Genomic DNA, 12,294 nt, shown 5'->3' with positions numbered 1-12,294 from the left:
AGAATATTCAGAAAAGCTTCTTTGAGCTATAATGCTAATGTTTGTTCATCATGCACACTAGGAGTGAGGAACATATAAAGCCTTTCTAAATGTCTACCCTCAAACAAAACATGCCTGCTAACTATGACAAACTCCGAAATTGTCGAAATATCATTTCTTATCAGCTACAACTGAAACAAAATTTCCTTTCGTACTTGGACATGGTAAACCTCCAGCATACAGGAAAGAAAATCATATTGAATATGTTTATGTGTGCCTTTGAAAACAGTACTCTTCAAAAGGTGATTGTTAAGCATCAAATTCAAATTCAACAGTGAAATTCGGAAGTCCATGGACAATCCCTGGATTTGATGAGTCACGGTATTCATTATGTTTATGAACTGTGAACGCAGAAACACCACAAACTTTAATACGGCAGACATTTTTAGAGAATATTTAATATGTTTGCGTTTCTAATCACTGAGTCTTTTCAATTGTTTGTCTATAAGCACTATACAGTTTTTGTCTAATATCATGTTTTTCTAAAATATTGTGCTCTAGCTATGTATTAGTATGTGATCTGGACCACTCACAATTTTTGTTAAATTATTTAATTTTTTTAAATTTAAATATCTCTTACGATGTATGTCCAAGATCGTCAAGAAACCTTGGCATCTGAATCTTTAGCAGCGGCATTCTGTTTTGCGAACAACAATCTCATAAAACAAAACAACTTGTTCGTTGTATCACAATCACATATCTAATCTACTTTCTTATAAATGCCAGGAGTGAAAATTCTTATAGTTTTCTTCCTTAACTTGATTTCCAGCAATGGTCTCCTCAAATCCTTGATACAGAGCTTATCTTCAAATAACAGGAAAAAATAATTCACTTCCCCAACCCTCTGCACTGCATGAAAAACAGTACAGATGGTCACAGCACTGGTAACATAACTGCAACAAACAAGAGAAAAAGCCTTCCTCTCATTATTGTCTAGATTCTTATTGTTATCTCAGTTTCCAAAATATAATTGCTCACAGGGACCGACGACACAACAAATATTATGATTTACAAAATAGTGTAGATATGCATCAGATGAAAAAATATGCTATTTGTGAGTAATGACGACAGGAAGACAGGAGGAAGGAAAACCGCATTTTGGCGATGAGCACCAGCAGAAAGGAGATCAGAGGCTGTGGCGAACACATGCCTGTCTCTTGCTCCAGTGTTCAGAATTGCAGTCACCTGCTGCCCCTGATCCCTTCTCCATGTTCATTTTTAGAATCGGAACACTATTGCACAACAACTATAATCTATGTCAGTAACAAACTAAAATAAGGCTCTGGAGCTGTAACTTACCAAGAAACAAACCAGTTGTGAAATTTTTCATGAGTGCTATATAATAATGGATGAGGTATTTAAATTGGAGTCACTCTTGGCCTAAAAAACTAGTCAATATTCTGAGTTATCTCACCATTGAATAAACTTGACATGAGAACTGCTCTAGCTATCTTTTGCTTTCTTCATATTGTACATTATGGATTGAGGTAATGGTTGTTATATTTTTACTGTAATAATTAGTAGCATTTAACCATAATTCTTGTCCTATAGGGAAGTCAACAATGCTTTCCTAGAGAAAATATATACATCATCAGGTAGTAAAACTTAGCTCATGAAGTTAAAATGCTACTAACACAACTGCAGCGTTCATAAAATAAAATGGAATCAAAAATACATTGGACTATGTGTCCACCTCTACATTAAAATCGCCGACTTCTGTCAGTGGCCATCCCATCTCACACTGCACAATGCACCAGGTGTGTCCTTCTGATCTACTGTAGACTCCAAGAGTCAAAGCGACGCTTATGCAGAGCTCGGAGGGATTTGTGAACTGATATGTCCGTTACATTACAGTATGAGCACAGCTTCTGGATCAAGCATAGTGCTGTTCTATTATTCACCTGCATTTGCCTCATTTTCTAAATGTTTGGACATCACCTTATGGCTCCTTCATCAAAGAGTTATTGTAAATTTATGATTATGTGTCTGCCTTAAAAAGATTCTATTTAGACAAACAATCCTGTGAAGTATGATCTGAAACATTACATCTGCAAAAAGATAAATAAATTCGAAAAATCGGACGCAAAGCATGTTGGACAGACAGGAAGAACATTTTTGGTCAGTTATAAGAAACATGACGATGCATTCAGACTGGTTAATAATGATAAATCAGCTGTTGAGAATCAGGTATAGCAAACAGGCCATCCTCTTAAGGAAAAATCTGAAGGCTTAGATCTCTTGCACTTAGAAAGGAAAGGAAGGAAACTCGACTTGTAGGAAGGATAGGAGATCGCCACTCATGAAAAGAAAAATGTCAGTATTCTGAATGTGCATGGTAATGACAATGGAATGAGATTTCTCAAATACTTTGCAGAATTAATTCAAGGTAGATACATAACCATAAATTTGTAATGATTCATTGATAAACTGGCCATAAGCTGATGTCCAAACATTTTGAAACAAGGAAAATGTATGCGAATAATAGAACAGCATTGTGCTTGATCCAATAGCTGTGCTCATCCTGTAATGTAATGGACATATCAGTTCAAGTATCTCCCAAACCTCTGCAGAAGAGTCATCTGGACTCTTGGTGCCCATAGCAGATCAGCAGGACGCACCTGATTCAATGTGCAGTGTGAGATGCGATGGCCACTGACAGAGGTTGGCAATTTTAATGTAAGAGGTGGACATGTAGTCCAATGTGGATTTTATTCCATTTTATTTTGTATATGCTACTATTGTGCTGATAGCCTTTTCAGCGTTTTAACCCCATGAGCTAAGTTTTACAACCTGATAATGAACATTTTGTCTCTAGAAACCCTTTGTTGACTTCTGTATAGGACAAATATTGCAATGAATACTACCAATTATTAAGGTTCTCTTGCATTTATTACGTAATACATTAATACGTTGATAAAGTATCACCCACTAATACCTGTACTTTATGTTTGTCATCTTTCTATTTTTGACTATCAGTGGCATTATCTCTAAAATTTCAACTAAATATGGTAGAAAATTCTGATCTGTAGTTTAACTCAACACAATTTCGTCAAGACATTGTCACGTCATGGCATCGTCACCTAAGAGAGTACTCTCACTGTCTGTCTCGTCATGTCATGTCATGTTACGTCAGTTCGCTTAAACCAGTACCGAAAGATGATAGTGAGGTTATATGCAACAACAGTGAAGTTTATTAAGGGCAAAGCACGCTTCATAATCCATATTTTTCATCAGGTTTGTGTGGTAAAGGGCTGAGAAGTCAAACAACATTTCAAACAAGTGGCATACATTTGTTGGCGAAAATGTATAACACTCAATATCACCAAACTATGTTTGTAAGGGAATGAAAAGTACTTCTTTATCCATTATGGTTTTACATGTAACAAATAACGTAACAGACAACTGTATTTTCCTCCTTCATTAGAGCTGACTTTTTAACTTAAAACGATACTTAGTAAAAATTGATCCCTCAACTAATGTTTTTGCTTATGCTCAGCATGGGGTTAGCTCTGTTCCGTTACTGTAAAACCTAAATAATGTCGCACTTTTAGATATCTGACCTCACATGTGGAAGAAGATTTGTTGGAAAAAATATCCAAATCATCGTGGAACATGTGCAGTTTTCCACGAAAACAAAACACAGTGACAATAATAAAAATTAAAAAGACACAGAAGCATAAAATCCAATGCTGTTGCATGAGTGAGCGCAGCAAAAATTCCAATTTATCAGACGACGACGCCGTTATAACTTTCTTCCCGAGAAACCTTGACGTGACGTGTCGATTCTTTGACATCCTGTGTGGATGTTGCTATTTGAAAAGAATTGTGGAACATTTTGACGGACGTGAGATGTGAATTGGCCTTTACCTTGACGAAAGGAACGACACATTCTTACACTGATGTAGTATATGGAGGGGCAACGACATATATGGTATCATTCTTTAATAGGAAACGCTTTTGATCAAATCTCACTAGACGACAGTTGAATTCAGGTGCTGTTTCAAACACAGTCTCTAGTGTAGTGTGTCTTGTTAATTTTCAACGCTCGAGTCACGGTCGTACTCGAGTGCTACTTGCAGAGATCACTGGCTAGATGTTGGTAATCTTTGGACGGTAAGTTACACGTATTTGTAGAAGGTGTGCCATCTGTGAGCGTGTGCTGTAACTACGTGAAATGACACTTCAAACAAATTTGTTTTGACTTACATGATGATTCATTCACAAGAAAATGAGACACTGTCAGTAATTGTTGGAAGAGTGCGTTCATTGATAGTTTGAAGTTTAGTGTTGGCTTTCTTTGATCTCTGTATTCGACATGGAAGCGATTATTGAAATTGAGGAATGCTTGCGGGACTCTCCACGTTTTCGGTGAGAAAAACCACCTGACATTTGAGTTCTTTTCGACGCTTATATATTGTTTATCAGCAACCTCACATTTTCATATCAGCAGTATACTGATAACATTGATTAGCGAACCATAATGCCTCAGTCGCTGCAGCAGACAGTTGACATTTTGCATTTGTTCATTCGCTATCTCATATTTGCGCAAAGTGACACTTTATTGTATCGTCGTTATTGAGACATGAGGAGGAAAATAAGAACAAATCGATGGACTATTTTCACAGAGTTTGTAATTTTCAAAACATTTTAACGTTATTTATTTGTGTATCCCACACTGTGTTACTGGTTTTCTCTGTAGCGGTGCGATTTCACAGCCCTTTCAGTTTTCGTCTAGGTGGCGTTTTTAGTGGTATTACTTCCCAGCGATATGTTATTCTGAAACGTGTGTTGTAAAATAACAACATATTCATTGTGAATTGAACAGAAAAAAATTACCCCTAGCCCCCATGTGAATTCGTTTTGAACAAACCTATCTTATGACGCTGTGGGTGAGTAGATACAGTTCAGCGTTCAGAGTTGAAAAAGTTCCATTGAGTTACCCGGTTGTAAAGAAACAACATTGTTTAACATTTCCCCCCATCATTCGTCGTTCAACTGTTGGAGCACACACTGAAAGTTTTCTTAGGTATTGACCGGAAATTTAATATACCAATAAAGGCACCAAAATATCAAGCGCCCCGAAAACGATATCGCAGCTTGCAGCTTCTACAGCCAAGAATCTTTTGTAATCTGCCAGTGTTACATTTCTTAGAGCAGCAGGTACCGCGAGTTATTATCAAATGTTTTCCGTAGGAAAAACAGGGAGTAGTTTCAGTCCTCCATGCTGAACGAAATATGAGTGTTATTTTATTTGTCTTCGTTTTGTTATTTGGGTAACAGTCAGAACAAATATGCATTATGGAGAATCGTGGCTGAATCATCTTTCTTGTTAATGTATGCATGTCACCTAGTCTTGGCATACCTTTCACAGTGAATAATATGATAAAACAAATTGATAGGCATCAACATAATATGCTTATACTTCTTTCACCTTTCTCTTTTATTAATTTCGAAAATGCGAAGGTTATGTATAGACTAGAGGAGACAATTCCAATTTCTAATCAGTGTATTGTATTGTCCCACAAAATCACAGTTTCCATCTTTTTTCCCCTAAGGAGCGCCATGTTAACGAAAGAGTTAAGAATCTTCGGCTTCTATAATTATGTGAAGTTGTATATATAATTTGCCCAGTTTATATCAGACCAATAACGTGAAACAGTTGACTAATGAACGCTGAATAACAAAGGATACAGATATGCCTAGCTCTGTGGGCTGAAATATGACATCAGATGTGCCACGATATTGTGACATGTAAACTGGGCTAAAGTGCAATAGTAAGCACCACCTTCCTTCTAAAATATTTGTTATGACACATTGAACTGTAGCATTGCCTGGTGTTATAAGAATTAAAACTGCAAGATACAGTTTGTTGAATCACAGACTTTATTTAGACATTTGTATTTTTCACTAGACAAGACATTTTTCAGAAACAGAGTTCATGTTTAGCAGTGTGGTGTGAAAATGTAGCCTCTTTAAACAGCACACTCCAGATCACTGCTATTTCCATCTTAAGTGTTGAAAAAACCAGTAGCATTAATAGCTTTCCTTTAACTGTTTTCATCTAGTCTGTAGTATCCCTGTTTCCTTGATGGGCAACAGAATATTTTCCAGTAGGGCTGATATAGTGTGATAAAAGCCTTGGCAGCCAGAGACAGCAGTTGTGTGTGTGTGTGTGTGTGTGTGTGTGTGTGTGTGTGTGTGTGTGTGAGAGAGAGAGAGAGAGAGAGAGAGAGAGAGAGAGAGAGAGAGAGAAGTCTTTTTGTTGTGTCTGTTTCAACTCAACAGCTACAATTTAGTGAATATTATTTTCATTGTTACCATTATTGCATAGATTCAAAATTTTTTGTTCCTATTGCATGTTAATGTTAAGTACACAGACACTTTTACTCATTGGTAAACAGTGAGACAAAACAGAGAGAGAATGATCAAAAACATATACCTGTAGACGAGTTACTTACAAAAACATATGACAAGTTACTTAACACACAAAAACAACATGAACACTCTGCCACTGTGGAGTTAACCAAATGGTGAAGTGAAAACGTGTTGTGGAACCAATAGCCACACCTACCCGTCAATGTCAGTGCTTGCCGCCTCAAGGTTGGCCGAAGGAGGCACGCCTTTAAAAGAATGTTTAAAAATGTGATTTCAAACATATAGACTTATAGGTGTAAGATTTATATTTAAAAAAGAAAAAAATTCTTACTTGCCAGTCATAAAGCTCTTGAAACCCCAGATATTTTAGCAACCCTAGACAGCACTGTCCAGGTTAATCCTGGATGTATAGGAAGCCTACCTTTGGTGATTGCTGAGATTGTTTGTTTGTAGAGACCATGGCTAATTACTTATGAACTTTCTGTCCAATATTATCTTATGCTCAGTTCCTAATGACATTTTTGTCATTGAGTTGTTAAACCCTAATCTTCTAAGGGACTGACAAATATGGTTTTCAGTTTTTATCTGTTTCATTAACTTTGGACCAGCAATTTGTGAAAATCTCTGTTGAAAAGCTGCTGTTTCCTTCCAGTAGTGCTTGACTCGAAATATTCATTAATATTCTTGAAAAATAAAGTGTGTTCCTTCTCCAGCCTTTACATCGTCATCAGTGTGACTTTTAGTTAACTATTTATCTAGCTGGCTGCAGTAATAAGATTTTTATGTTCAGTTTGTATTTACTTTCTTGCTGAATTTGTTGTAGTTCCATGTAGTTTCATGAAAGTGGCCTACGCTGAGTCCATGAAGGTATGAAGGTTGTTTCAAAAGTTTTACATGATAGAACTGAAGAGAAAAAAACCTTATTTTACCAAATTCCTTCATGAGCCTTCAATATACCCTCCATTCTTGTTTGACAGTTTACTGATTACTTCTTTATTCCTGACAGGACACCTTCATTCTAGAGCTGGCTAATTGCTTGGGTCATCTCACTGGAAGCTTCATCAGTTGGGTCAAAACCTTATCCGTGGAGTTGTTCCTTCGATTTGGAAAACAAATTAGAGCTGGTGGGCTCGTATCAAGACTGTATGGTGTGGTGATGGGGAAGTGGGAGTATTTACCATCCATATTTGTCAAGAACTTACCTCACTGGTAGAGCACTTTGTGGTCTTGAATTATCATGCAAAATGAGGACACCAGCTGGAAGCATTTCAGGTCTTTGACAAAGCAGAAACAGGCATACCCTGGGGGCACTCTATTTGTAGCTTTGTCATACCCAGAGATCATCAGTTTCCCCCCCCCCCCCCCTCTTTTTTTTTTTAGGCATAATTTTCCACCAGGAGTAGAGAGTTTGAACTTTTCCATTGTGTTGACGGAGATTGAAATTACAGTTTGGGCTCAAAATCTTGTGTTCTGGTTTCATCAAGGACTACAGTCCTTTTCAAAAAAATATTCTCCTTCTGCAACCTATTTTCTACTCTTCACTCAGATCCTGTGGAACCTATCTGGCAGCAGCTTTCCTTATCTTTAACTTTTCCGTTATGATTCCGCATACCGAAGTGACAGACATTATGTCATCATATGCAAGTTCCTCACATGTCTTTTGTTGATCCTCTCGCAAAGTATCACTGACAGTAACTTCTGAGGTGTAGTCTGTTGGGGTCAACCGAACCGTCCGATCCCACCAGTCGGCTTTGACCCGTGACATAAGGCTGTTGTGGTGTGTAATGTCACAACAGCGCGGAATTTAGTTTGTGAGTGTGGCGTGTTTGTGGGTGTTGTTTTGATGCGATCGGTGGTGCTCTCTGGTGGTGTGTTAGGTGATGTTTTTGGTTTAATTTGTGAGTGTGGCATTGTGTGTGAAATTTGGTAAAATTGCTTTTTTTATGTGTTTGGTAGGTATGGATATGACCGACAGGGTCAACAGTTTTTGGTTGTCGGCTATGATGGGGGACAGTGCGTTGTCTCTAATAAAATTTCTTCTCACTATTCGGATTTTTTGATGAAGTCATGAAGTGTTCAGTATGTCGTGAAGGAATGAGGCTTACTTAAAGTTCCAGTGTCTCGGACCATGGACGGCTGTATGTGGAGATGTCGTAAGGATAACAGGTCAAGGGAAGTGTTCAATCCCAGTGTGTGGCTGTGAGTGTTGGTATTGGTATCGGGAGATGTTTTTGAGCTGTAGCCTATAGGTCAAGGGAAGTGCTAGGTCCTAATTTATGGGATCGGAAGCTGCTGTTGAGCTATATAGGTCAAGGGGAGTCTTCGATCCCAATTTATGAGATCGGGAGCGGCTGTTGAGCTATAGAGGTCAAGGGAAGTTTCTGATTCCAGATGATATGTGTTTAGTGGTATTTGGGGAGTTTTGTGATGTCGGTTTTTTTGTCGTTTTGTATGGTGGTGGGTGTCTAAATTTGTTTGTATTTAGTTTGTCCCCACCCAAAAACTCCCTATTTCCCGTACTTGTCCCGTTAGTGTCATTAGGCTTTTTGTGGAACATTTGTGTGTTTGTGTTTTGATGTATTTTCGTCCTCATAATGTGTATGTAACGACTTCATATGTGCCATATTGGAATCGTGGTTTATGGTCGTTTCCGCCATATTTGTGACGTCATGGGTCAAAGCAGACGGGCGGGGTTGGACGCTTCCGTATTTCTGTCTGTTGCAGTTGATGGGCTTCCACTTTTTGGGTTATGCCTTGAAAGTGTGGACACAGAGAAAAGATATTCCATTTTGAAGCACATTAGTAGAAGACAAGGCAGCGATGCCCAAACGATTTTTAAAAATTGCTTTGACTCTGAGATATAATTTGGCACAATACCCCCATTTTCTTTCTTTGCACATACTCACAAATTGTTAGGTTCGCAAAAATCTTGAGGAAAAATGTCCTGCATGATTACTTCATTTTTGGCTAATGTTTCTTAGAAACAGTAGGCCTAATCCAAATGTTTTTCCAGTACTGAACTGTGGAATGTCATTAGGTAGTTATGAAAATGTGCTGTAGATTTTGTTAGTGAATTAAGATTACCAGTATTGAATCACCAATGTACCTACATATTTTAATAAATATGTATGAAAAAGAATGCCATATCCCATCCAGAAGCATAATATAAAAATATATTATCATCTTACCTGTGTTTTTGGTAGATGATTATCAGAAATGAAAACAATTCATTTGTGCCACTCCTGTTTGTTTAAAAATTTTGTCACATTTTAATCACCTTTTTCAAATACTTTGTCAACATTCTCACCTGCTTCGTGTCCACAATGGCTCATCAACCTGTTCACAGGATTTTGTTTCCCATCCTGATGTCGTAGTATTAGTAATGATAATAAGTAGATAATGATGTGAACTTTCTCTAATTTTTTGTTGGTACCACATTGGGCAAGTGACTGCTTTTTATCAAATACATCAGATGGGTCAGCTGAACCTCCAGTACTGGGTGTCGGCTTCACCCTGTGGCCTAAGTTAATGGTGTTGTGGTTGTGTGACGTAATAGACCCACTAATTGGAAGATAACACTAAAAAAAATTTATTTATGTTTTTATTTTTCAGTTTTATTTTTGGCATCTATATAATTTTTTGGAATATAGGTCGTGGTGACAGACTGATCTGCAGCATATCCCAAGATATAGGTTAGATTGAAAGGCCACAGTTTGGTTGACAGTATAGTGATCATGTGGTACTGGTGAATAGCTGGCTTGTTCATATTTGTATGGCTCATGGCTGATGAGCTATATTAAAACCTTCACTATTTTCTGTGAAACAACTCTCAACACTCTAGAATGACTCGTTTTTACCAAGCCTGTCTTACATTAAGATATTTATTTTTGTTGAGCCATCATGTTTTCATCTCAAATGATGTAGATATTTTGTTTTTAACGATGGAAGGAAGGTAGCTTTATTGAATCGTACCTAATATTTGTTTTTTCAGTGTGTTACAGCTAGAGTGAAGTTCTTATGTCACTGAGGGTGCCAAATGTTTCAATAGGCAGATCCAGCCCTATCATATAACTATGAGAATTAATATAATCTAATTGGTTTAACAGAAGCCTTTGATGCCATTTTGCCAACTCACAATGAAATTGGACCTGTGACTATGTTGCAGCCAAGACCATGTCCACACTCTTCACTTGAACCAACACCATACCATGTCATAACACATTCTTTAGCTTTTCCAACTCTCAACAAAACTATCGTATGACATCCTAACGTAACTCTTAGGCTGCACTTCGTATCAATCTGTTACTAGGGCCTTCATTATCTGCATTATGCTAATTTCTGGAATCCATGAGCCACACAAGCAATTTAGGGATGGAAACAGCAGTAGAAATGGAAGTGGAATCCAATCTGAAACAAAAGAATAACACAGGATTTGACTGCTTTGAAGAAAAACCTTTTATTTGCAAAACTATAGAGTTCTGATACTGATCTGTAAGCACACCCAACAGGCATCCTACACAGATGTCAGTGCTTCCCCTGTAAAATGCATTGCAGTTCCAGTGCATAATATAGCTACATACTTTTAATTAAATTCAGTCAGTGACCACAAATACAAGGTGTCAAAGATAGGAATTTTAGAGCTCATTGATATTGTGCTAAGAAAAGTGATATGTGCTTCCAGACTATTATTGTTGTTATCAATCTCCCATTATTCTAATAATAATAAAAATAAAAAACACCCTTCCCATCTATTAACTAACAATTAACTTTGTCGATGTTTCATTCATTTGGGTGGATATAGCTGTAGTCAGCATTCATTCCATCAGTTACTGAAGACAATTTGTAAATTATGCCAAGAGTGCACATTTCTCTCTCTCAAGTGGAGATTACTTTCAGCGTACACCTTGTAACCACTCCAGTATTAAGGACAAGTAATTTTGTAAACTAAATTTTCAAGCATGCATAATTACTTCTCACACTGTTTTATAATTTTTCCAAAGCTTTTGTTGGTGACAGAAATCACAGATTAATGTGCACTGAATGTTCCTGTGATATTAGTCAGTGTTTGGCAAGGGTTGGCAATTAGTATTGCTCAGTTGTTATCAATAGTGTATGCAAATGCATATTCATATAGTTTACTTTTATTTATCCTTTTATATTATTGTTTTTCCAGTTTGAACAAATCTGATGATGGCAGTGATCCAAAACTAGTTGTATTGTGAATTACATAATAATGTGCAATAAAGGTGGACAGTTACAGAAAAAATGCTGAATATTATCACAGATTCATGAATAGCTTTTATGTCATCAATTAATAAACACTACTAAATGTTGGTGTGTTGATGCAGAGTGCCAATGAACCAGTGAAATCACAGTTTGCATCTGCAACACTGTCCAAATTTTAAATGGGCTGTTAATGTGAAGCCTGTGAGATCCTTCAGTTAAGATTAAACAGCCGTCATGAGAGTGTCATGTACCAACAGTTGTATTAGTTGACAACTTTCCTACTGTTTCAATTAAATTTGCCTTCGTTTCTGTTATCACACTGGCTTTTTCAATTTCTCTGTGCTTTTCTATTCTGTGTAATACTTCATGTGTATCCTCTTTAGAGTCCATGTAAGTGTTCCTTACTCTCCCTTTATCACCAGAGGGTCTACAGATCATGAAAGTAATGAAAATAAACAAGTAGTCATGACAGAAATGCAAAGGTAATGAAATGAAATGAAATGGAGTGGGTGGTTGTGCATTTTTGTCTGTCAGTCAGACTTGGCTTTATAAGGGAGTAGCAAGTTAGAGCTACCCCCAAAAATGTTGTATCTAGCAGCCCATTTAATACAAAATTATATACAAGGGTTCACCAGAACTCAAAAGTCTTTATGT

General features: G+C 37.1%; 1 protein-coding gene across 4 annotated transcripts in view; it reads left to right on the top strand.

The window, feature by feature from the left end:
• Positions 1-4,148: 4,148 nt before the first annotated feature.
• The window catches only part of LOC126356326 (arf-GAP with coiled-coil, ANK repeat and PH domain-containing protein 2), a 128,434-nt gene continuing 120,288 nt past the window's right edge, over positions 4,149-12,294 (top strand). The window contains exon 1 of one of the 4 annotated variants that reach the window (XM_050007303.1): positions 4,149-4,407. In XM_050007303.1, coding sequence (XP_049863260.1) covers positions 4,355-4,407 — 53 coding nt within the window. In that variant the 5' untranslated portion in view covers positions 4,149-4,354. Of the gene's footprint in view, positions 4,408-4,430; positions 4,666-12,294 lie in introns of those variants that run through there. The other 3 variants (XM_050007301.1, XM_050007304.1, XM_050007302.1) reach the window with 3 other exon arrangements.

Source organism: Schistocerca gregaria, chromosome 3, assembly GCF_023897955.1.
Source record: "Schistocerca gregaria isolate iqSchGreg1 chromosome 3, iqSchGreg1.2, whole genome shotgun sequence".
In the NCBI taxonomy this organism is placed as follows: Eukaryota; Metazoa; Arthropoda; class Insecta; order Orthoptera; family Acrididae; genus Schistocerca; species Schistocerca gregaria.
The sequence above is the reverse complement of the archived record's forward strand: the minus strand, read 5'-3'. Positions and strand labels throughout refer to the sequence as shown.